This window comes from Amblyomma americanum, chromosome 1 (assembly GCF_052857255.1).
Source record: "Amblyomma americanum isolate KBUSLIRL-KWMA chromosome 1, ASM5285725v1, whole genome shotgun sequence".
Taxonomy (NCBI): Eukaryota; Metazoa; Arthropoda; class Arachnida; order Ixodida; family Ixodidae; genus Amblyomma; species Amblyomma americanum.
This window is the reverse complement of record NC_135497.1, coordinates 368,878,481-368,901,514: the sequence shown is the minus strand read 5'-3', so window position 1 is coordinate 368,901,514 and position 23,034 is coordinate 368,878,481. Positions and strand designations below refer to the sequence as shown.

At 45.3% G+C, this 23,034-nt stretch overlaps 1 protein-coding gene across 10 annotated transcripts in view; it reads left to right on the top strand.

The window, feature by feature from the left end:
• Nucleotides 1–22,592, top strand: part of LOC144115640 (uncharacterized) — a 73,049-nt gene extending 50,457 nt beyond the window's left edge. For 5 of the 10 annotated variants that reach the window (XM_077650072.1, XM_077650070.1, XM_077650073.1 and 2 more), the window contains 4 exons: nt 9,907–10,221; nt 12,551–12,604; nt 18,052–18,127; nt 19,407–22,592. In XM_077650072.1, the coding sequence (XP_077506198.1) occupies nt 9,907–10,221; nt 12,551–12,604; nt 18,052–18,127; nt 19,407–19,507 (546 nt within the window). In that variant the 3' untranslated portion in view covers nt 19,508–22,592. Of the gene's footprint in view, nt 1–6,656; nt 6,900–9,906; nt 10,222–12,550; nt 12,605–14,640 lie in introns of all 10 variants that reach the window. The other 5 variants (XM_077650077.1, XM_077650078.1, XM_077650075.1 and 2 more) reach the window with 5 other exon arrangements.
• Nucleotides 22,593–23,034: the final 442 nt, after the last annotated feature.

Genomic DNA, 23,034 nt, shown 5'->3' with positions numbered 1-23,034 from the left:
CTGAGTTTTCATTATGGATCTTCCCCTTAGAATATATTAACTTGTCATTTAATCACGGACCATGACATTTACGAGAGGAAATGATCAGAGTGTTTCCTTCTGGACTTAAAGCCACAAATTCTCGACAGTTTTGAGGAATGAAAGTGTGATTCCTCATTTCCAATGTTTTCATCGAGCAAAGTTTGCAACGAAGAATCTGTGCGCCATGTGGACTGTGCTGCAGATAGGCAGTTTAAGCATCTGCATTTTGTGTCTCTTAGATTTCGGTGCTGCGCTCACCACGAACCAGCGGTCTACAGCGCGAAACCAGGCAAAAGCCACCTGCCGCCGCAGATGCAGGCGGGGAGGGAGCGGTGGGGTCGTCGCGCCTCTAGCGGCGGCGGGCGGCGTAACTCCCGGAGAAAAACTCGCATTGCTTCTGCGGCGAATACGAAGGCCGTATGAAAGAGCGCGCGGCCCCCTTGAGACTGGCCGTGATATGTATTTGGCAGTCTACCATCCGCAACGGGCAGGTAGAGATGTTTAACCGGGTACTCGAAGAGTACCCGGTTTTGAAGCAAACATTTTGAAGCAAAAAACATGGTACTTGGATTATTTTTAGATTTTTCAAAGGCGTTTGACCTTGTTAATCACTCTGTGCTGCTCAAGAAATTAGATCACTACGGCATTAGAGGCATAGCCCATATGCTGATTTCCTCATACTTGCGACATAGATCTCAGTTTGTTAGTATTGCCAGTGAATGCTCCCAGTTGAAAGCGGTAGCTTCTGGTGTTACACAGGGAGCATTTTGGGTCCGTTTCTTTTTGTTCTCTATATCAATGATATTGTTCGCATCAATAGCACTGCTAAGTACATAATTTACGCAGACGACACTAGTCTGTTTTTTTCGGGTACTTCAACGGTTGATCTCGCAAATCGAGCTAATAAAACCTTAAAAGAAATAAATACTTGGACTGCTGATAATCACTTAAGAATTAACGTTAGTATAACTGCAGCCATTATGTTTCACCCACGTCACAAACACTTTGAACTTCCTCTAATTGAATTAAACAATACCAGAATAGAATTTGTGCAGACTGTGAAAACTCTAGGCGTTTACTTTGCAGTAGATATGTCGTGGAATGACCATATTAATTACGTCGTTAAGAAACTTTCCAGAACAGTTGGTATCATGCGCCGCCATTGCTTTAATTTTCCTACGTCAGTCAACATGTTACTTTATCACTCTTTGTTCTCTTTCATAGCCAACTACGGATGTATGGTGTGGGCAACAACAACATCCGAAAATATTAACAAACTCACAGTATTACAAAAACGTATTATATACGCATTGCATGTAAAGTGCTGTATTTCTTCCACACTGCGAGCGAGCCTTTTCCACCGACACAACGTTATTCCAATGAAATCCATGTATAATTATAGGCTGTGCCATAAATATAAACTCGCCATAATGAAAATTGATGACTCCTTACTTACACTTGCTGGGCTAGAGCAAAGCAGAACTGTGTATGATACCCGCGCAGCAGAGCTTTGGAATGTTAAGAAATGCCGCACAAACTATGGTAAACAAATGTTGCAGCATACTTTACCGACACTTCTGAACCAGTTGTACTGCCACAAGAATCTTGATGTCTCCAATATTTCTCTGAAAGAATTGCCCCAATTGTTCCTGCAGTTATTTTTTCTTGCTATTGCCATTTTGAGTGGATGTGTCAATTTTGCTGTCCCTTATTTTCTCCTCTCTGCGTTTGCCTTTATAGGCTCTTGGACCTAAAGTAGTTCTTTTTTCCTTTACATGCAGAATGTACTGCGTACTGAACGTACATGTGTCGTTCTATGTACTGAACATACGTGTTTTTTTTTTCTCCTTACATTTTGTTTGATGTCCTTTTCTACCGCCGTCAATGCTGCACTGTAAGAGGAAGCCAGGACCTTTCAAGCTGTCTATACAGCTTTTTTCCTGGCTGTCCTCGCAACACCTAGTTGCGGAAATAAACCTTCAAACCTTCAAACCTAGGTATATTCAAGTCTGCACACGAGAACGTCGGCCTTTGAAGGAAGCTATCACGGAATACCTTGGAGTCTACTGTTTCACACCTCATGCCACCACAGGAATGATGCCTTCTGTCCTTTTTCACGGCCATCATCGCAGAAAAAACTTTATCTTGTAGGAGCACCAGGTAAACAGTTTTTCCATGATATGCAGGCAGCAATCAAGGCCATCCGCAGCAGAGTAATACCTGTGCTACACAGGCATTTCGAATGCCTTCCAAACGAATGTCATTTGACTCGACTGCCAAACCTGCGCTGCTACACGACATTTTTGAACGGCATTCGGTTCACATGACATTCCAGTCGATGGAGCTCCACGGAGACATTCGAGATTTTGGAATGCCTTCGAGGCGCAAGCACGACTACTCTCTACTGCAGCGTCTTCGTGCCATAGGTGGCAGCATAAGTTTTGAAGAGCAAATACGCTCGTGAAACGATGAAATTCCAAATACTATTTATATACACTACACGGATCTTTTCCAGAAGTTTTGTTAGCAAGCAAATATTTACCGCATACTCTGGAACCCATCATAGGAAAAAAAGGCAGCCATTTTAGCCCAGTGCCAGTTTTTTCACTTTGTGCTGTTGCTTTTGCTGTTTTGTCTTTTTATTTTGTGTGCGTGTGCATCTGTGTGTACATTTTAAGTGAGCTTTTTTTTTTATTCAGTGAAGTTTATTGCACTTTTTCATTTTTTTACGACTCACGCAGGAGATAGAGCCCAATGTAGCCAACAGACCGCACATAAAAAATGGCAGGGCTATGGGCTTGGGCCTCTGTTAGAACAGAGGCGTTTAGTAATGAATAAATAGTAAAATTTATTAGAAATGACATATTACTTTTAAAAGTAGCAATTTTATAGCGGGCTGTAACTATACAAATTAATTGGTGCTGGTATATTTGTTTAAAACAAAACTTGACGGCAGCAGCGCCCCTGTAGCTTGGCGGCAGAATACTGAAGCTTTCGAATCCTTTTGGAATAGTCGTGTAGCACCGTGCGGGTCCGTCCAGTCCGAATGCCATTCGAAGTTTCGAATGCCGTTCGACTCAAATGTCATTTCAACATGCCCGTATAGCACAGGTATAACACAAAACCAGCAAGCGAGTAAGACGTACAGTGGCTGTCAACGAGCTGCGAAGCATTCTCCATTAACAACTGGTCAACCAGTGCGAGTCAAGTTGCCAGGTCACGTGCCTAAGGGTGCTTTGAGCTAGTCAAGCCCGTTCATCATTGTTGACCAATGTGGTCAAGGCACCTACAAACTTAATGATGTAATGATGGCCGCACATGGAATTGGAATCGGCTTGTACCCCGCCCCCGACCTGTTACACCACCTGCAGTTGCGAAAAGTAGTTCGCCTGAAGCAGTAACACCACTTGGCGAACCACAGCAGGAAAACCACGACCCACCTCAGCAGCCATCTGGTCGGACACCAGTTGGAAGGGATGTTGCAGAACTGAGGCGTTCGACAAGGCAAAGAAGACCACCATTGTGGTTTAAAGACTGTTGAAGACATTGAGTGTTTATTGTGTTTTCCAGTTGTTAGTTACTAAGTGGCTCTTTTTGAGGGGGGATAATGTCGTATTCAGCAGTTCTGTTTATCTAGCTTAGATGGCGCTAGGCTCGCACCTTATCATGTCAGCTGGCACTTGCATTTGTATATATACCCATCACGAACTGGGAATAAACAAAGTTGATCGAATTACTTGCTGGGTGCTTGACTTTGCGGTTCTCCGGCTGCTCCGGCATAGTCTGACAGCACGTGGCGGAGGATATAACATACTTGGTGGAGAATACCAAGCAAAATGAAAAACATCTGACATATATGCATATGCAGTTGAACCCGATTATATCAAACTTGGTTAGATCGAATTATTCTTTATATTGAATAATTTCTGAGCACCACAAAGCTACAACGTGAATGTGCAGGAAAATGTACAGCTATATCACCAAAATTAGGTGTCACATCCGATACATCAAACTTCAGGTAACACCAGGCGACTCGAGTAGGTGGCTTTCCCTCAGCACATCTCCGGAGGTTAGCTTTTCCGCATGGACCTGCCGGTGTTATTGGTGCTAAGGGGCTACATAGAACGCGGAGACTAATGATAATGCGGATTTTTTATAACATGGTGACAGGCGCGTACCCAGTGCAGTGGTGCTCCGTCTGCTCCATTTGCACCATTCTGATACATTGACATTTTGCTGCTCCAGTCTGCTTCAAAAGCAGCAAATTGATCAATATTGCACGTTAGCTGCGCCAAAAAAAGACGTGGTCATGGGAAAATGACTGTTTTTGCAACCGTTCAGGCTTTCAGTTCGCATCTTACTAAAACGTTTCCGCAGTTGGCAATCCAGGGTGGGCCGGCTTGTGGTAGAATTTAGCAGCCAGTTTATTCGCGCACATGGAGGGAGGAAGGAAAGAACCCAGGATAGGCGGTTAAGTCACATTTTTTGAAGCCGCCGTCCCCACCCCTAATTGTCCGCCATCTCAGTGCGCTTCCGCATGTGCAGCAGGCATTGCAGCAGGCAAGGCCACTGCACTCAGCGTTGCTAGTGGCTGCACCTTTGGCCAAAGACTCCCAGTAGCCCTTGCAAAAGAGCATAACTTCCGGCACACATTTTGGAGTGCAGCTCGAATAGCGAAGGCCTCTCCCGAGTTATCCTTCTTCTATGTTTGCGCATCATATCGGTTGCATCAAAAGGTTGCTTCATGTCAGTCGTCCCTGAAGCGGAGTGAAGTCTCATCTGGGTTGAAGAACAAAAGCTTGGAGCAGGTCCAATGAGGTCAAGCTTTGTTGGGACAAGGGAATTGCAGCCTTGCTGATTCATTTTGAAAGCTTGATGAATTTGTTGAAAATTCCTAGAAGCGTTGAGATAGTGCCAACATGAAAAAAAGAAACGTTCAAGCGGACGTGTCCTTTTGATTTTTAGTCAGGCATGCTTAGTTGAACTTGCATGCAAGACAGTGCCAGTATTAATAAAATGTCACTGGTTTTTGTGAGCACCTTCTGTTTTTTTTTCTTCCTAGCTACAGATGGTTTAACCTGACCTTGTTACTAACAAACTATTCTGGGTTACTCCTTTATTCCGTTTGTGCTGCTCCTGGGTTGCTCCAGAACTTGAAATGGCTGGACCACCACTGCCAGTGACCAGAGTATATGTTTTTAGGGTGTTGCACCGGTTGTGCCCACGTTGTCACACAGTTCGCAAATAATGGTGCATCGTGCTGCGATCGGCAATTTCGAATGGTTTTCCTTGTCTCTGTGTGCGCACAGTGGCATCTGCAAAACAACAGAGCCTCCCTTTTTCATGAAACTAGAAATTATTAAGCGAGTTAAACGAGGTGAGAAGAAATATGAAATTGCCAGAGGGTAAAAGATTCCATAAACCATGCTGAGCACTAATTTGAAAAACAATGCTAACGTTCGGGCTAAAGCAAAGAAACCCAGCGGAAAAGCAAGCCTCTGCGATACTTGCAGAGCACGCTTTCGGTTCTGGTGACCTGTGGGTCCAATCGAAGAGAGCGAATGACCTGCAAAGTTTTTGCCAGGTGGCTGAAATTATGCAACTATGACCTTGTGGGCCAAGATCACAGTGTCTGCCTCATTGTAGACAATGGCTGTGCCAACCGCTGCAGTGCTACATTCAGCAACATTGCTCTTCGCTTCCTGCCACCGAATGCTACGTTGGTTCTTCAACCATTGGAACGGGATAATTCGCACGGTGAAAGTTGGTTGTTAGAAATGTCTGATTGAACAGCTCCTGCAGAACCTGAAGACTGGAAGAGAGAGTGGGTCATGAAATGATGTCAAAAACAAAACTATACAGTACTGTTTTTGACCTTCTGGTCTCTGCTTTCCTGGAGAGGACGAAGCCGTCATGGGTCTTGATGATGTGTAGAAGCGGTTGTCTGAATTTCCTGGTGCTATTTATGATGGGGCAGCTGTAAGCAACTTTGTCTCCACAGACAGCAGGAGAAGTTTCGGACGAAAACATCAAGACATCATCGTTGCGGGCAACCAGGACACCACTGATGCGAATTGTGACGAGGACTAAAGAGAACTTGTGCCCACGTGCTTCGATGTGGTCTGTGCACTTAGCATGGTATGTCACTATTGCGCGTCGATAGAAGGCTTGTGGAAAGCACAAACTTGTGCGATTTGGTTTTGCATGTTGGACATGAAGCAGCACAATGGTATGCGGCCTAAGAAGAGAGCAGAAGGAAGAGTGGAAGGTTGTAGTCTCAGCCATTCGAGGTCCATTGATAGCATTTAAAATATGTTTTCTTCAAGGCAGTGAAGATGAAAAAACAAATCGCAACTATTTCACCAGTAATCTGTGCACTTGAGTGGCTGCCATACTAATAAATTTTTTTCCATCTCATTGGGTTTCTGTGTTGCTAAGTTTACTTCTATTTTTATCTCGAATCACACATTATACTGAACTCTTAGGCATTTTCGTGCATGTTTGATATATGCGGCTTCAACTGTGAAATTTGTATCCATTGTATTTTTCTGTGGGTCCTTGAACAATCCTTATGTTTGTATTGATAACACAGGTACAAGCAGTAAGTCATTCATATAAGTACAATTTGCTTTCAGAGTTTTTGACCACTTGAACACTAGCAACGCGACTGCTGAAGGCTTCAAGGCAGTACTGTGATTGTCAATGTTGCACTACCAAGAAGTGATGGAGGCTGCTGGCTCACAACTCGTGGACCTTCGGTTGGCAGATGGAAGGACATTGACATAGGATAGAAGGTGTATGTCTGTGATATCACTGGCATTCACACTGAAGAGTGTGTCACAGCTGGGGCACATGCTCTTTGGTGCAGACCGGTGCAAGTGAGTACACATATATGCTACAGTCACATACTAGATATCCACACAACAGTTATGTGACATGTTCTGTTAGCCACACAAAATGTCATCCACACACCTTGAGTTTTTGTATTATTATTCAGCAGATTTTTTGGCCACCATACAGCTGGCAGTGACTAGATTTTTTTCACATGTGGCTAGATTGTGGGTAGATTTTTGGCGCACCTGTGGTATGAACAATTCAACAATGCTTTCGTCATGTGGGCTTTTCCAAGGAAGTGGTCACAGACCACGAAAAATCTGACAGCGTTCAAGCACAAGCTGTTTTTGGTGTACTGGCTGTTAGGAGTTGCACTGGTACTGTGACAATGGATGATTATGAATCTACTGATGATGTCACCTGCCTTGGGGACAGTTTAGTTGACATCTTGAAGGAAGTTGAGGGAGCCACCAGTAATGATAGGGAAATGGAGAATGACCACGACAACAATCAGCTCTCTAATGTCAACTAATGAGGCAAGCCAAGCAGCAGAAGTACTCCAGCAGTAGTTCCAGCAAGAGGGCTGCTTGGAGCACACATGCAGCCTAACTAGAATAAACTCCTACTTAGTGAAGCAGTGGCATGCCAAACTGAAACAAACGTTTCACAGGTTTCTTGGGGGTCGCAACCCTTAAACAAAGCTGCCAGTAAATGAAACAGATTTCCTTGTCCTGGTCGAGTTTCATTTAAAGGGAGTCCACTACTAACCACCTTGTTGCTTGCAGGCACCTTTGCATGAGGAACCTGTCCCAGGATCCACTGGAAATGTATTTCAGATGCAGCAGACAGTGTACCGAGTGGAACAACAACCGATCAACTGCCCAGTTCTCGCATGCCTACTGGAGCACACATGTGCATTCAGAAATGATTGAGTCCAATAGCAATATGTCGACACAGCTGGAAGGCATTTGTTTGTCCAGGAGCCAGGGACAACCCATCAGTCCCTACAACGAAGACAGCACCCTTGAATCCAAAGAGTCAATGGCTGCACTGGCACAGTCAATGCTCGACCACGACTACTTTGGTTTACACAAAAAAATTGGAGGACTCTTAAGCTCTGCCTTTAAGTGTGGAATGTGACAGCTTGTTACAGCATTGCTAGGGAGTCTACAGAATGCTATAACCTGTATGGCGCAACGCCTTGCCCGTTGGACAAATCGCTTGGAGTCTCTAGGAGGCTTCTCAAAACAGCCCATTCGCCGCCCGAAGACATCACAAACGGACTGCAGTGACGCTGCTTCCTGAATTGGCCTTTGTGCATCTCTGTTGTGGTTGTGATTATAGAGGAAAGGAAAGGCGTAGTAACTGTCTCACATTCCCACCGCAACCATGCTGTGAGGGAGGGAAGGAAGTTTGGAGTGAAAGAGAATTCTGCTTAGAATGCTGGTGCACTTTGATGCGTTCAGCGGAACACTGGTTCTGTTTGATGCCATTCCTGGTTGCTCAGTGCCAAAACTCCCGGCTGGGTGAAGAGTGACGTGGTATGTCACGTGGCTGCCACACCTCCACCACTCTTCCATTTGAAGGTGAAATTGAGGTGCCGTTGACCTTGGCTTGACTAGGCTAGTAAAGCTTTGGCTTTAAAATAGCAGCAAAATCATCGAATACATAGGTGGCTATGTCAGGATGATCAGCAAGTTGCTTCACTGCACTGACGGCGCTGGACAGCTTATGTCTGACACTAAGTGGCTTACTGACATAGATCATTGATTAGGGACAATGGTTGCCTCATCGAGCCATCCTTCTCTGTGCACGCACGCTGCTATGCATGCTGCTGAAACAGTGCTGCAGCAAAATAGTGATATGAAGATTCACAGTGTGTAGGCACTGGCATTAAGCCTTCCCAGAATTTGTGCAGCAACACAAGCCTGTGCTGCAGGAATGCACACGTCACCATGAAAACCCACACCATGTGATCAGCCCAAGACGAGAGGACAGAAAGAGTACATTGCACTATGGCTCACAGAGATTGCCCATCATTTCACCGAACAAAACTGTGGCACTATCTCAGGCATAGCTCACAACGTGCATGCTCTTTACATGTCAGCCCATGCCCTTTTTTAATCTGTTTAAAGGCCACAGAAGTTTTTAGGACTAACTGGAATCAATTTTGAAAGGTAACTGCTACAGAGAATGCAGCAGGCATTATTCACTTGTCTGGACTTATGCAAAAACTGATGACCAGCATTTTTACCAGGCCTTTGTGTGGTCTGACAGAGTGGACAGTGTGAAGTGGTGCTTGCCTGTGACATTATAAGTTGTTGAATGACGAGACTGCAAAGTTACATGTGTGAGGTGTTCCTTGTGATGCGAGTGTGAAGAGTTCCTATGCCGTAGCAGTGTACCATGTTTTAACACTGTCTCCTTGAGTTTTAAGACCAGCAGTTTGGGCAAGTCGATTTTGCATAGGTATTCATAAAATAGCACTATGGACACAGGACAGAGAAGGAAAGGACACACAGCACATTGTGTGCCCTTTTTATCTCTGTCCTGTGTCTGTAGCACTGTTTTATGAATAACTTGATACAGATCTGAACTGACAAAGGCCACAGTCAATGGTTGCAGCAAAAAACTGTGGGGAAAAAGGCAGAAGTTGAGCTCTGGGGTTGCAATTGTGCCCTGTCGCTCTCGCCTCGTCGTTGCTCCGCCCGGAAATGCTACAATGTGGGCAAAAGCATTATTGGCATCAGCCTTTTCCTTAGTACGCTTAAGAGAGCAGAAATCAGTACTTGGTCAAGCATACTAACTGAAGTCATGTGGCTGTTGACGCCGGTGGCAATGAAGCTCTTGCGAGAGTATCCGCCATTACTAGTAGCTTCCATGGAACATACAAGATTTTGTACTGGTACCTCATTAGCTTGATTCGAATCCGCTGGATTCTTGGCGGAAAATAAATGACATACATATCGCCCAGCAAGGCTGTGAGGGGCTGGTGAGCTCTGCGGCTGTGCCACTGCACGGACCGCTAATCCGCTTATCTTCGTCATGCAGGTCTTTGTTCAAATTATCACCTTCGCTTTCCTGCCGGTCTGGGCGGCCAGACCACCTGGCATCGTTCCAGACATCCGGACGCCCCACCAGGAAGGCGAACTTTGTGCTCGTCACCTGGTCGCCACCGACACTTGGGAGCCCCTGGAAACGCCACCTCTCGAAAACTGGACCAAACAAGCGGCGTCGGCGGCCCCATCGTCACCGACAGCACCGTTTGCGTCAGCTACAAAACAGCGACAGCCACCTTCGGCACACTGTGGGCTCTGCGGCTGTGCCACTGCACGGACCGCTAATCCGCTTATCTTCGTCATGCAGGTCGGTGGTCCATATACTCTTTTTGCTCAGAAAACTAGTAATTATTGTCTGGTGTAGCTGCCGAGCCCACAGTGCTGCTTCTGCCTTGCTGTATAATCTATCAATGTGATTCGTGCTTTACTGTTACTCTCAGGCAACGTTGAAACAAATCCAGGTCCTCCTAATACTGATGCTGTTTTGGCCGAACTGCAAAAGTTGAGCGCTGGTCAGTCAAAACTTATTTCTGAAGTCAAAGGCCTGAAAAATCATCTAGTAGCAACAGATAAAACATTATCTGGCCTAAGCGAACGAATTGCGAATCTTGAAACCCAATTTGAGGTAATTAGTACCCTGCGAATAGAAATCGAAACACTCCAAACAAACACTGCTAGAACGGCCCACCAGCTTTTCGAGATAAACATACGTCTGGATGATCTCGAGAACCGCTCAAGAAGAAACAGTCTAGTATTCTATGGACTTCCCGACCCAAATGAGAAAGAATCCTATGACCAATCAGAAAAAATAATAATCCAGCATTGCCGTAGTAGCTTGAACCTCGTAATCGACCCTAAAGACGTAGAGCGCGCACGCCGCCTTGGCCGTCACAGCATTGGCCGCCAAAAACCAATAATAGTGAAGATGTCTGCTTTCAAAACCGAAGAGGTCATTCTTGTGAATGGCCCAAAGGTGAAAGATACAAATTTCAGTATCGGCGAAGATTTTTCTCGGCCCGTCCGAAATGCCCGAAAACACCTTGTCGCTTTCGCCAGAACCAAGTCAGTACCCTTTTCCCTTCTATACAAAACGCTGCACAAGGGACCAAAACGTTATATGTTCGACCAAGACACACAGACCATGAAAGAAATCGCATAGGAATCATGTCGCTGTCGGATCGCGCGTAAACAACCGCAGGCTACCCGTCGAGTTAATTTTTCTTTTTCTATAATCTACACCTAATCTACACCGAAGCCTTGTCTAATCTCCGGTCATCATCAGGCAGCAACATATTAATCCTAACTGAAACGTGGCTGACAAGCGATGTGGCAGATAATGAAATCCTAGATGAATTGCCAAATTTCAACGTCTACCGCAATGATCATCAAGGCACACGCGGAGGAGGTGCCCTTATTGCCATTAACAACCAGATATCATGCTCCCATGTTAACATTACTTCAGATCTAGAAATATTGTGGTTAAAATGTTGCGCTTCACCGGAAACAGTCCTACTTGACGTCTGGTACAGGGCCCCCAACAGCAACCCAGGATTCACGCTTAACCTGAACGATGGACTAGTCCAAATTACTAAAAAACACCCTAGTGCGCAAATTGTTCTCCTAGGCAATTTTAACTACCCTGGCATCGATTGGCAAAACGTAGGCCCACTAACCGCCGGTAACCCTGAAGCAAGAGAATTCGTAGATGTGTGCTTAAATTTTAACCTGACGCAAATGGTGCTCGAACCGACACGCGTCGCTCACGGATCTTCAAATATTCTGGGCTTAATATTGACCAACAAACCTGAAAGCTTATCATCGATTACTTACCTGCGTGAAATCAGTGTTCATAAGGTTATCCATGCCATATTCAAGTTCTCCCCCACATCCCGCCAAACGTTCAAGAAAACTATACGTATGTACGACAAAGGCAATTACGAAGAAATTAACACCGAGCAAGAAGCATTCCTGCCTTATTTTCAATCCACATTTCATCACCGGTCTGTCAATGATAACTGGTCAATTTTCATAAAGAAGATCGAAGAACTGACAAACAAATTTATTCCCTCTATCAGTTTTCGAGCAAACCGCCAAAAACCGTGGTTTTCACACAATCTTAAGAGTTTAGAAAGAAGAAAAAAACGACTTTATAGTGCAGTGAAACGGGGCCCAGGCGCAGATGCATGGGATCGGTACTGTCAGGCCAAGGATACGTATTACAATGCAATTCGCTGCGCCAAACAAGCATTTTTTCGAACTGATCTACCAAAAATCCTAACGAATAACCCCAAGAATTTTTTGGGAAATAATAAATCCGCAAGAAACTCGCACCATCGCTCTAACGAATACCGCAGGCGAGGATGCCTGTGACACTGAATGTGCCGAGATATTTAACCGCGCGTTTGTATCTATTTTCACAAACGAAACTGCCTCACCATTGCCCACTCCGCCTACTGTACCACTGCCAGCAATGTCGCCCATCGAAATCACAGTGCAGGGTATCGAAAACCTTATCGACAGAATTAAACTTTCGTCAGCCGCTGGAGTGGACGGAATGAACTCAAAAGTACTGAAAAACACAAAACAAATTTCTGCCTTTTATCTGTCATTATTGTTTTTGCAATTGCTGTCGACAGGAACCTTACCAGACTACTGGAAGGTGGGGAGGGTCATCCCGGCCCACAAATCAGGTAAAAAGGATTCTCCGCTAAATTATCGTTCCATCTTCTTAACCAGCATGCCTTGCAAAATCATGGAACATGTCATCTATTCCCATATCATAAACTTTCTAGATTCAAACAACTTCCTTGATCCGGCTCAACACGGGTTTCGTAGGGGGTGGTGGTGGTGGTGAAAACCCTTTATTTAATGAAAGAGGTGAGGCTCTTTAAAGAGCCCTGCAATGGGTGGAGTCCTTATTCCGGGACCCCATTGGTCGAAGCCGCCAGCTTAGCCCTCTTGACCAAAGCCTTTTGGGACTGAAGGTCCGAACAGCCAAGCAGGGCCGCCTCCCATTCCTCTCTGGTAGGGTTGGGGTGGGGGGAGAGAGCTGAGTTGCACTGGCAAGCCCAAACCATGTGGTAGGTGTTGGCCACCTCCCCACAGTGTTTGCACCTGCCACTGAACGCGGGATCGAAGTGTTTTAGTACTGCCGGGCACAGCATTGTGTTCGTGAATAATCGGGAGTAGAACGCGTTCATTTGCTTTCCCCAGTCCCTTTGCAGGGGCCGGGTAGAGGCGATGCCTAGGGGGCTCTCCTGCGAAACCCAACTGGCAATCTTCACTCATGACGTGCATGCTAACCTTGACCGCAACCTGCAGACCGATGCGTTATTTTTAGATTTTGCGAAGGCATTTGACAAGGCACCTCACCAGTGCATAATATTAAAACTCGCCCTTTTAAATTTACACCCTAATATCCTGCAATGGATTGAAGAATTTCTAGCTAACCGCTCTCAGTTCATTTCTATTAACAGCCACTGCTCAAGCGCTCTCCCTGTTAAATCTGGCGTCCCTCAGGGATCTGTGCTCGGCCCACTCTTATTTCTAATATATATTAATGATCTAGCTTCACATGCGTCATGTAAAATTCGTATCTTCGCTGATGACTGCGTAATCTATTGCACTGTCACTAACATTTCTGATCAAATGGCCCTTCAAAACGACCTTAACAGCGTCCATAAATGGTGCGACCTCTGGCTAATGACGCTAAATGCTAACAAATGCAAACTCATTTCCTTTCATCGACAACACAACCCCCTTATTTTTTCCTATACAGTTGCTAACTCGTTTATCGAAAGCGTTCAATCGTTTAGTTATCTTGGTGTTACCCTCTGCAGCGACCTTTCTTGTCAAACACACATTACCACTATCATATCATCTGCTAAGAGATCTCTAGGATTCATGAAACGTCATTTTCGTCATGCTCCGCAACACGTGAAGCTTCTCGCCTATAAAACCCTCATCAGACCCAAACTTGAGTACGCCAACCCCAAGCCGCCGCGGTGGCTAAGTGGTTATGGCGCTCGGCTGCCAGCCCGAAAGACGCGGGTTCCATCCCGGCCGCGGCGGTCGAATTTCGATGAAGGCGAAATTCTAGAGGCCCGTATGCTGTGCGATATCAGTGAACATAAAAAAACCCCAGGTGGTCGAAATTTCCGGAGCCGTTCACTACGGCGTTCCTCATAGCCGGAGTCGCTTTGGGACGTCAAAACCCCCATAAACTAAACTAAAACATAAAAGTACGCCAGCCTCATCTGGAGCCCACACCATGCATACCTAACAAATGCACTCGAATCAGTTCAAAACCGCGCCACTCGTTTCATTCACTCTGCATATTCATACACCACCAGCGTTCCAGCTCTGAAGAAGAATTCTGGTCTTGGTGGTGGTAGTGGTAAACATTTATTATTTACAAGGAGGTGTTTGGGCCTGGGAGGCGGCGCTGCTCAGCTGCCATGACCTGCAGTCGCAACGGATCTTGGTCGCCAGGGCGCGAGCGGCACTAGACGCCATTGGGCTCTGGAATAGGAGCTCCACCTAAATTTGTGAGGACCTGGGATATAGGGCCTGGGCCCAAACACCTTCCGGTCTTGAAAGCCTCGCAGACCGCCACCGCATTGCCAGCCTCTGTTTGCTCTACAAATTTTTCCATAGCTCTCTAAGTCAACCACCCTACATTATTCATCCGAACCGCATATCTCACCACACTGCCCATTCGTTTCAGATTGCCTGCCCTGTGTTGTCCCGTACTGCAACTTTTTCAGGCTCATTTTTTCCCCTAACTGTTGTGGACTGGAATGCCATCCCCACCGATATCGCTGCCATCACGCACCCGTCTGTATTTTCAGATACTGTAGGCAATTATTTCAAGAAATGACTTGTACTTGTTGATGAATATGTTAACCCACCCCTTATGTAATACCCCCTGAAGGGGGTCTTTAAGGTGAATAAAGTGAAGTGAAGTGAAGTGGTCAGTTTGCACGACGAAATGTAAGCTCCGAACATACTCATCAAAGCGCTTGACAGCCAAGCAACCGCCAACGGCTCTTTTTCTCTCTGGCTATATCGTTGCTCAGTTGGCGTGAGTGAATGCAACGCGTAGGCAACGGGTCGTCGCTCACCAGTAGGTTGGTCTTGTATCAAAAGAGCGCCCAGGCCAAATGAGCTATAGAATCTTCAGATATCACGGTTGGGCGTAGCGGATGATAGGTGGCCATGCGAACATTGTAACTTTCAGCAAGGAATGCTTCCTGCTGGCTCGGTCCCCACGTCCACTCGCTTTGCTTTTTTAGCAGTTCGCGGATGGGTGCTGTAACCTCGGACAGATACGGTAGAAACCTTCCCATGTGGTTAACCATTCCTAGAAGTCTGCGTACCCCGCCAACGTCGACCGGAGGTTCCATGCACTTGACGTCTGTAACCCTCTCTGGGTCAGGCGAGAGACCGGCATCGCTGATGACCACACTGAGGAACGACGTACTGTACAGCTTTTGCCTTCCAGAATGTTACACATCTGCCGCTGAAAGTATTTTGGCACCGACGTTATTCCGAAAGGTAACCTGCGGAAGCAATAGCGACCAAATGGCGAAAAAGGTCGTCAACTCTTGAGACTCTTCTGCTAGTTTCACTTAATGAAAACTCGATGTTGCATCAAGCTTCGATACCACTTGCGCGTCCCCAAGAAGTACCAGAATTTGGTCAACGGACAGCAAAATGTGACGCTCGCGCAGAACAACCTTGTTGAGCTTGGTAAGGTCGAAGCAGATGCGGTAAGAGCCCGACGCCTTAGGTATAACGACCATTCCTGCGCACCACGGTGTACCACGTCTTGTTACCCGCCGAATTACGCCCTCAGCCTCGATCTTGTCCAGTTCCGTCTTTACGACGTTTTGCAATGGGAGGGCCAGCCTCCTAGGTACTATCAATGAGTAATGGTCGACGTCCGGCTTTAGGCGAATGGTATAAGCGTGACGAAGTACGCCCAAGCCACAAAACACTTGTTCGATGCTGCGTTTCTGCGTTCTGTGTAGTCAACAGTGTCTACAAACTTAGCACCAATTTCTTGAATTTCAGGGAACCCCAGAAGTGGAACGACCTGTGAGCGAATGATGTACTGTACAGCTTTTGCCTTACGCGTTTGTTCTTCCACTCCAAGCAGGCGATGAACATTTTGAGGTTGTTCAAGGGTTGCCCCGATGGCCCTGTTAGCTCTCCTGATGCCTCAAGATGCGCTGGAATCCAAGAAAACCTACTGGGGACAACTGTTACTTCAGCGCCGCTGTCGACTTTAAAGTGAAGGGGCATTCCGTCCACCTTGACGTTCACGAACTTCACCCGAATGCTGCCGCTCGAACCAACAGTACTCAGCTCAATTGGCCGACAACTTCGTGCACGAACGGCAAACCGCTGCGAAGGGAGCTTTTTTTCGCACTTATTGCAGCTTTCACGGTATGCTGGGCGTTCTGAGCATGGATGAGGAGAGCATCCGCAGAATCCAGCCAGCGAGGTTCGAGGGTGAACTTTTTTTAAAGCGAAATTTATTGCTCCAGGGCATCAATGATGGGCGAAAATGTGATGAATGATGCAGTAGAGATTAAATGAATGGAAAAAGGTTAGCTGATTTGATGAAGTCCAGTAGGGAACGATGGTACGGTTCCTGCGTCCAGGTAATGTATGAAGCAGGGTTGTTTGGTGAAAGACCTGCTACCATCAGGTGCCGGATCCTTGTAGGCTTGAGCTGGGCAGTCTCACAGTAAGTGATGTATGTCGGCTTCAATGTCCTCGTGTTTACATATCGGACACCCTAGCTGAGGAAACAAATCTTGTGGCCGTGGTAGCAGCATTTCTCACGTGCTGTTATGGGTGTTTCCATGCAAACCTTCGCTGCATCGTTGTTTATCACACATGGTTCTGTTATCGCTGCTGGCCCACACGCCGAAAGAAGCGCCTGTTCGAGTGTAAGCTTCTGGTTGCTGCATAGCTTATCCGACAGCTTGGCGTCTCTAAATCCAAAGAGAAAGCGGTCACAGACCAGCCGCTCTTCCATGTGCTGCGAAGAATGGTTGCAGCGCTTCACCATCTTCCCAAGAGAAGTGAAAAACGCATCCGCTGACTCACCCGCCTGTTGAACGCACCGGTGGAACCGGGCGCTCTCGTACAGCTCGTTGGTAGGACGTACAAAATATCCGTTCAAGTTCCCGATGATGACGCTGTACTTGGTGAAGTCTTCATCTTGTACCAATGCAACGGGCATAAGGTGTCGCGTGCCTTGGGTCCCATGCAATACAGCAGCGTTCGAACGCAAACTTTGTCACTTGCTGCGTTTAGCCCCGGATGCAAAACAGTAGTCGTCGAACTGCTGACGCACCGTTGCCATATGTTGCTGGATTTCCAAAGTCGAACTGGGTCGGCGACCGCAAGTTCAATGCAGTGACCGCTGTGACTTCTTTGAGAAACCCTTGCTTGTCGGCTTCCTCATCGGGCTTGTTACCTGCTGCGTCGTTCAGGGGCAAGGCCGTGTAGAAATGAAAACGGGAAAACCACTTCTGACACCATGTAAATGCTTCATCATTAACTAATAACGCCCGCAACCTGTACATATTTATTATTATGTAAATCGTTTTTGTATATTACCTATTTTATCCTCTCTTGCTGTCCCCTCACCTCTTTTATTTCATTTCTTCATTCTGCCTGCTAACCTTTATTTCCGCTGCCCCAGCTCAGGTGCTTCAGTATCGATGGCAGATGCCTGGGCTAACAAAAGTTTTTCATTCTTTTTTATTATTATTTTAATAAACCACTACTACTACTACTACTGGCATGTAAAGAGATGGAGGACGAGGCTCCGATCTCCGCCCGCAAAGAAGTGCTTGGGACTCTCTATTGCGCCTTTTACATACATGCACACAGCAACAATATACAAGGGTAGCGCCCTCTGGTTGTTAGTCGTTTTTAGTACGGTTATTAGCGCCACTACACTATGCATAACGTTTGCTGAAGACAGCATGAAACAAGTTCACGTTATTCTACTCGAAATGGACTTTAGTATTTTTTTTCCTGTTACGGTATCCCACAGTGGCCACTATTGTGCTTTTATCAAATTTCTGCTTTCCATCCTGCTCCGAGCGCTTTGAAGGTGCCCAGCAGAGTAGCCGTGCATCTCTCCGACCCTGTTCCATCTGCAGCATACCAGTTACCAACTCCACGAGCAGGTACGCCACGCGCCTTTCCATGTGCCGCAGGCAATGTGAGCGGCGCCGATACCTAGCCATCTCTGCGCCGTGATGAGGCTTGTTTTGATGCCTCATTAGTTGATACTGCAGCCCCGGAGTTTAAGCTCCAAGTCAACGAGCGGGTGCACATTGTAGTACATACGTGTTTATCTGTGGGAGGCAATGCGCGGCACACGACGCGTGCCCGTGATGCCAAGATTTGGCCATGCGAGATCTCTGCGCTAGCGAAAGCATTACGGTGCCCTACCTTTTCCACACCAGCCAGAAAGCTGCCTCCCAAGAAAGCGCAGTCCCACAAGACTGCTTCCCCCGCAGTTTCGCGCGAAGGTGTGCGGAAGCCATCTTGCGTGGTGCGCTTTCTTGAATAGAAGTTTTTTTTGGCCACCGCGGTGGCTCAGTGGTTATGGTGCTCGGCTGCTGACCTGATCCCGGCCGCGGCGGTCGAATTTCGGTGGAGGCAAAATTCTAGAAGCCCGTGTGCTATGCGATGTCAGTGAAATGTGAAAGAACCCCAGGTTGTCGAAATTTCTGGAGCCCTTCACTACGGCGTTCCTCATAGCCTGAGAGACCCTTTGGGGCGTTAAACCACCTTAAAGCAAACTAAACTTACAACTGAATGAAAACGAGCAACGAAAAAACGTCCCATCACTAAGCAACAACACGCATGTGGAAATCTTGAAAGAATGCAGAAAAACAACAATGATAACCTAACAATCAGCCAGTAAAAGAAAAAAAGAGAAAATGAAAAAAACAGCTAAAGCTCATAAAGACTGTTGTGCAAACTGAATATCGTTTCAAGAACGTTCGCTTTTTGTCCAAGAGATAAACAGAAGGTGTGCTAATGCACGTGTCACTACTGCTTTTCGCGAGTTAATGGGCTTCCAAGATTTTCTTCTCCAATTGATCTTTACCGCGTCCTAAAATCTGAGCACGGTTTAGAAAGCAACCTTTGCAGTTATTGCAGTGCTCTGGCTAGTGCTCCACTGTTCAGAGCTGCAAGTTTAAGGTTGCTTCACCTTTTTAAACCGTACTCAGAATTTAGGACACGGTAAAGATCAATTGGAGAGTGAGTGAGTGAATAAACTTTATTGCTCTAATAAAGGAGTCTTGCTGCTTGCCCGAAGATTGCCGATGTCTTCCAGGCTGAGCATGGTTGGTGCCCCTAGTCCTAGGCACCACTGTCCCTGGCCATCCGGCATGAGGGCTTGGCAGCATCGCCCGGAGCACAATGCTAAACTTCGTGCTTTGCTTCGTACAGGTTTTGCTGGGACTGCTCGGAAACACCGGCGGCAATCCTTCACCCATCGACGGTTATGCCTGCAGGGTGACATCAGCAATACCGCTGCAGCACCTGCCTGATTGCTCGACGCGCGGCATCTGACAAGACTACCGCACGTGGAGAACGGCGCTGTGACATGCACATTGGAGCGTCCGTTCGGCACTACAGCGATCCCTTCTTCAGTGGCACTGACGACCAGGTCGTTGACGATTGGCTGGCCCAATACGAGTGCGTCAGCAGTTATAATGGGTAAAACGATTGCGTTAAATTAAGCAACGTCCTCTTCTACGTCACGGATATTGCAACCTATGGTTTCTTAACCATGAAGCCGACCTTTCAACCTGGTCCTCATTTAAGATTAGCTTAAGATGAGCTGAATGTTTCTTTCAAGCATTGTCCCAAACTAACATGTCAGGTTCCCGAAGCATATGATTTCTTATTCCTGGAACTAAGTTCCAAGTTAACTGTAGGTGTTTTATACCGTTCCCCAAGTTCACACATTAGTCTTTTTCTAGATGAACCTGCCCTAGAACATTTCGCTTCTATGAATAATCCTGCTATAATATGTGGAGACATTAATCTTGACTCTCTAAATGACAATGCAACACCATATGTGAAACTGATTGTGTCTTACGGGTTTCTTAATCAAATAACACAACCAACTCGAGTCACCCCCTCCACAGCGACGCTCAAAGACCATATATTATGCAATTTCGATACCTCACCGTCTATCTCTCGTGTTATTGATGCTGATATTTCTGATCATTTTCCAGTGTTCTCTCTAGCATCGTGCTCTCCCCTTCAAAAAGGAAATTAAGAAACGCGTGAAAACAACTGTTGATCACAACCTCTTAAGTTTCCCGTATACGCACCCTAGAGATCAATATCGAGAACAGTACGAATATTAATAAAGAATTCGACCACCTCATAAATGTTATCTTATCTTGCTTTAAGGAAAGAATTATTGATGCAAAATATTATTCTGACCCAATATGTCTTTGGGTAACGACTGAGGTCTTTGCCGCTATGCGAACTAAAGATAAATGGTATAAAGCACAAGCAGTTCAAAGGTAATGAATACCATCAAATATAATATAAAATACATAGAAATAAAGCTCTGGCATTAGAAAATCCAAAAAGAAGTATCATACAACTCTTATAGAAAGCAACCAATATGCTCGGCGCAAAATGTGAAAAATAGTTAACTCAGTCATATACACTTCGAGAGAAGGATCATATATTGCCGGAAATTATCCCACCTACTAGAACCACAGAAAGTCTTGTGGGAGACTTTAGTCAATACTTTGGTAATATAGGTCCAACTTGATCTTGCGAAACAACTAAGTATACGCGAAGCCTCCGAGCTCCTGTACTTAATTTTTTGTTTTTGATGACATTACTCATGATAAAATCATTTCTACTGTTAAAACAATGACTGGAGGAAGAACTCCAGGTAAAGATAAGATCTTTTACTCATTATTTAACTGCACATTGAGGAACTGAGCGGGCATTTAGCAAAGTTACTTAATGCATCCTTGTACGTGACCACATATCCGGACGCATTTAAAATAGCGCAAGTCGCCCCCATATCAAAAGTCCGGTAGTATAAGGATGACATCCAGAACTACCGACCAATATCAATACTTTGTGCCCTGAACACAGTATTTGAGAAGTTATTTAAGAAACGTTTTACCCATTTTCTACATAAATGTAACGTACTAGTAGACAACCAGCACGGTTTTAGGAAAAACAGATCTACTTCCAGCGCTGTACAGTGTTTAAGTGAATTCATGGACAAAGCGTTAAATAACAAAGGCTGTGTAGTTGGCATTTTTATTGATATTAAAAAAGCGTTTGACACTCTGAGTCATGATATACCACTATCAAAATTTATCGGTATGGATTCAGAGGTCATGCAAAGCAGTTTTTCGAAAGGTATCCTTCTGTCCGCAAGCAATGTGTAAAAATTGACACATCCGTATCAAGCGTTCATTCCATCCTGTGCGGCGTGCCTCAGGGCTCGGTATTGGGACCATTACTTTTTTCTTTGTACATAAATGATCTGCCAGATATTTTTGAATTATGCCCAAACTATTATGTATGCTGATGATACAACCCTTCTCTTCTCTAGTCATGAGCCTAATATGGTCAAAAGGCACGCTAATAGTGATTTTTCTCTGATGTTCCGGTGGTTTTTATAAAATAAATTAACAATACACACCTCAAAGACTAAAAACATTGTCTTCTTCAGTCCATATAAAAATTCAAATAGTTTAAATGAGTTACGAATAGGCGCAAACCCTCTCGAATGAGTCAATCAAGAGATATATCTTGGTGTAACTCTAGATTCAGCTTAGAATTTTAATCCTCACATAATTCGTGTAAGCAGCAAATTGCGGCAGGCTTGCTTTGACCTAATAAAAGGTATAAAGTTCTCGCTTCGCACATTAAAAATTTTGTATTATTGCCTTTTCTTAAACAATATGACTTACTGTGTAGAGTCCTGGGGACTTACGTATAACAAGTTCTCAAATCAAATAGCAATTTTACAAAAAAGAGCCCTTCGTATAACACATAGTAAACACACAGAGATGCGCTCCGCTCTTTCGTGACCTAGACATTACACCTTTCTTTGCTATGCGGGATTTCAAACTAGCTTGTGTGGTTATACATATACTAAACCGTAACATCCCACTATCATCATCTGTTTTCGTATAGCCATCTCGTCCAACTAGAATTTTTTTCAATTGTCGTTTTAGCCTTACAGCTTTTAATTATGTGTATGGTAAAAGAACTATTGCCTATGTCACTGCTACTTGGAACCAACTGCCTGCTAACTTAAAAATGGTCAGTTGTCAATCGCCGATAAAAAAATTTCTGAAGCCAGAAATATTCGACTCTGCTATAAATCAGTGTTTTTCTTCGATGCATTCATTCTTTTTTTAGCCCTCCAAACTATTGTATAATTTCTTGAGTATTTCACTATTCTTTGTATATAACTGTCGCATAACTGCTGTACATGAATTCTGTGTATAATACTGAGTTGTCTCGCTGTAATTATTTTTCGCACTTCCTGCGTGGGCCCAAGTCTAGCCGAGTAGGCTAAGGGCCCAGATGATTCGCATGTACTTCGTCTGAATAAAACTACTTTGATTGATTGATTGATTGATTGATTGATTTTTGACTTTCCCGCCGTGCAGAAACTCCACGCCGAGCGACGTCTTCGTGCTCGAGCTCAGCTGCCGGCCGAAACCTATGCTAGCTATATTGAGACGATTTCGCCATGTATCGGAGGAATAGACCATTACCTTCAATATTTACATAACAGTACCTTACAATATTCTAACATTCAATATTTTTATTTAAGAATGCTGGACATGAAACAGTATGTGGACAACTCACGTATGTACGCCATGAGCACAGTGGTTCAAGGCTGTGTGTTTCACATGTTAAGACAGCCAGTGCGATGTTTGAGGCTAGTCCAGTGGTCCACCCAGTGAACCGTTCCGTTTAAGAATTCAAGCTGAGGGCTTAACGATGTAGATCTCGCAGCTGCTGTCTCTTCAGTGTCTTCCCGTTTAATATATCCCACCAAATAAATATGGAG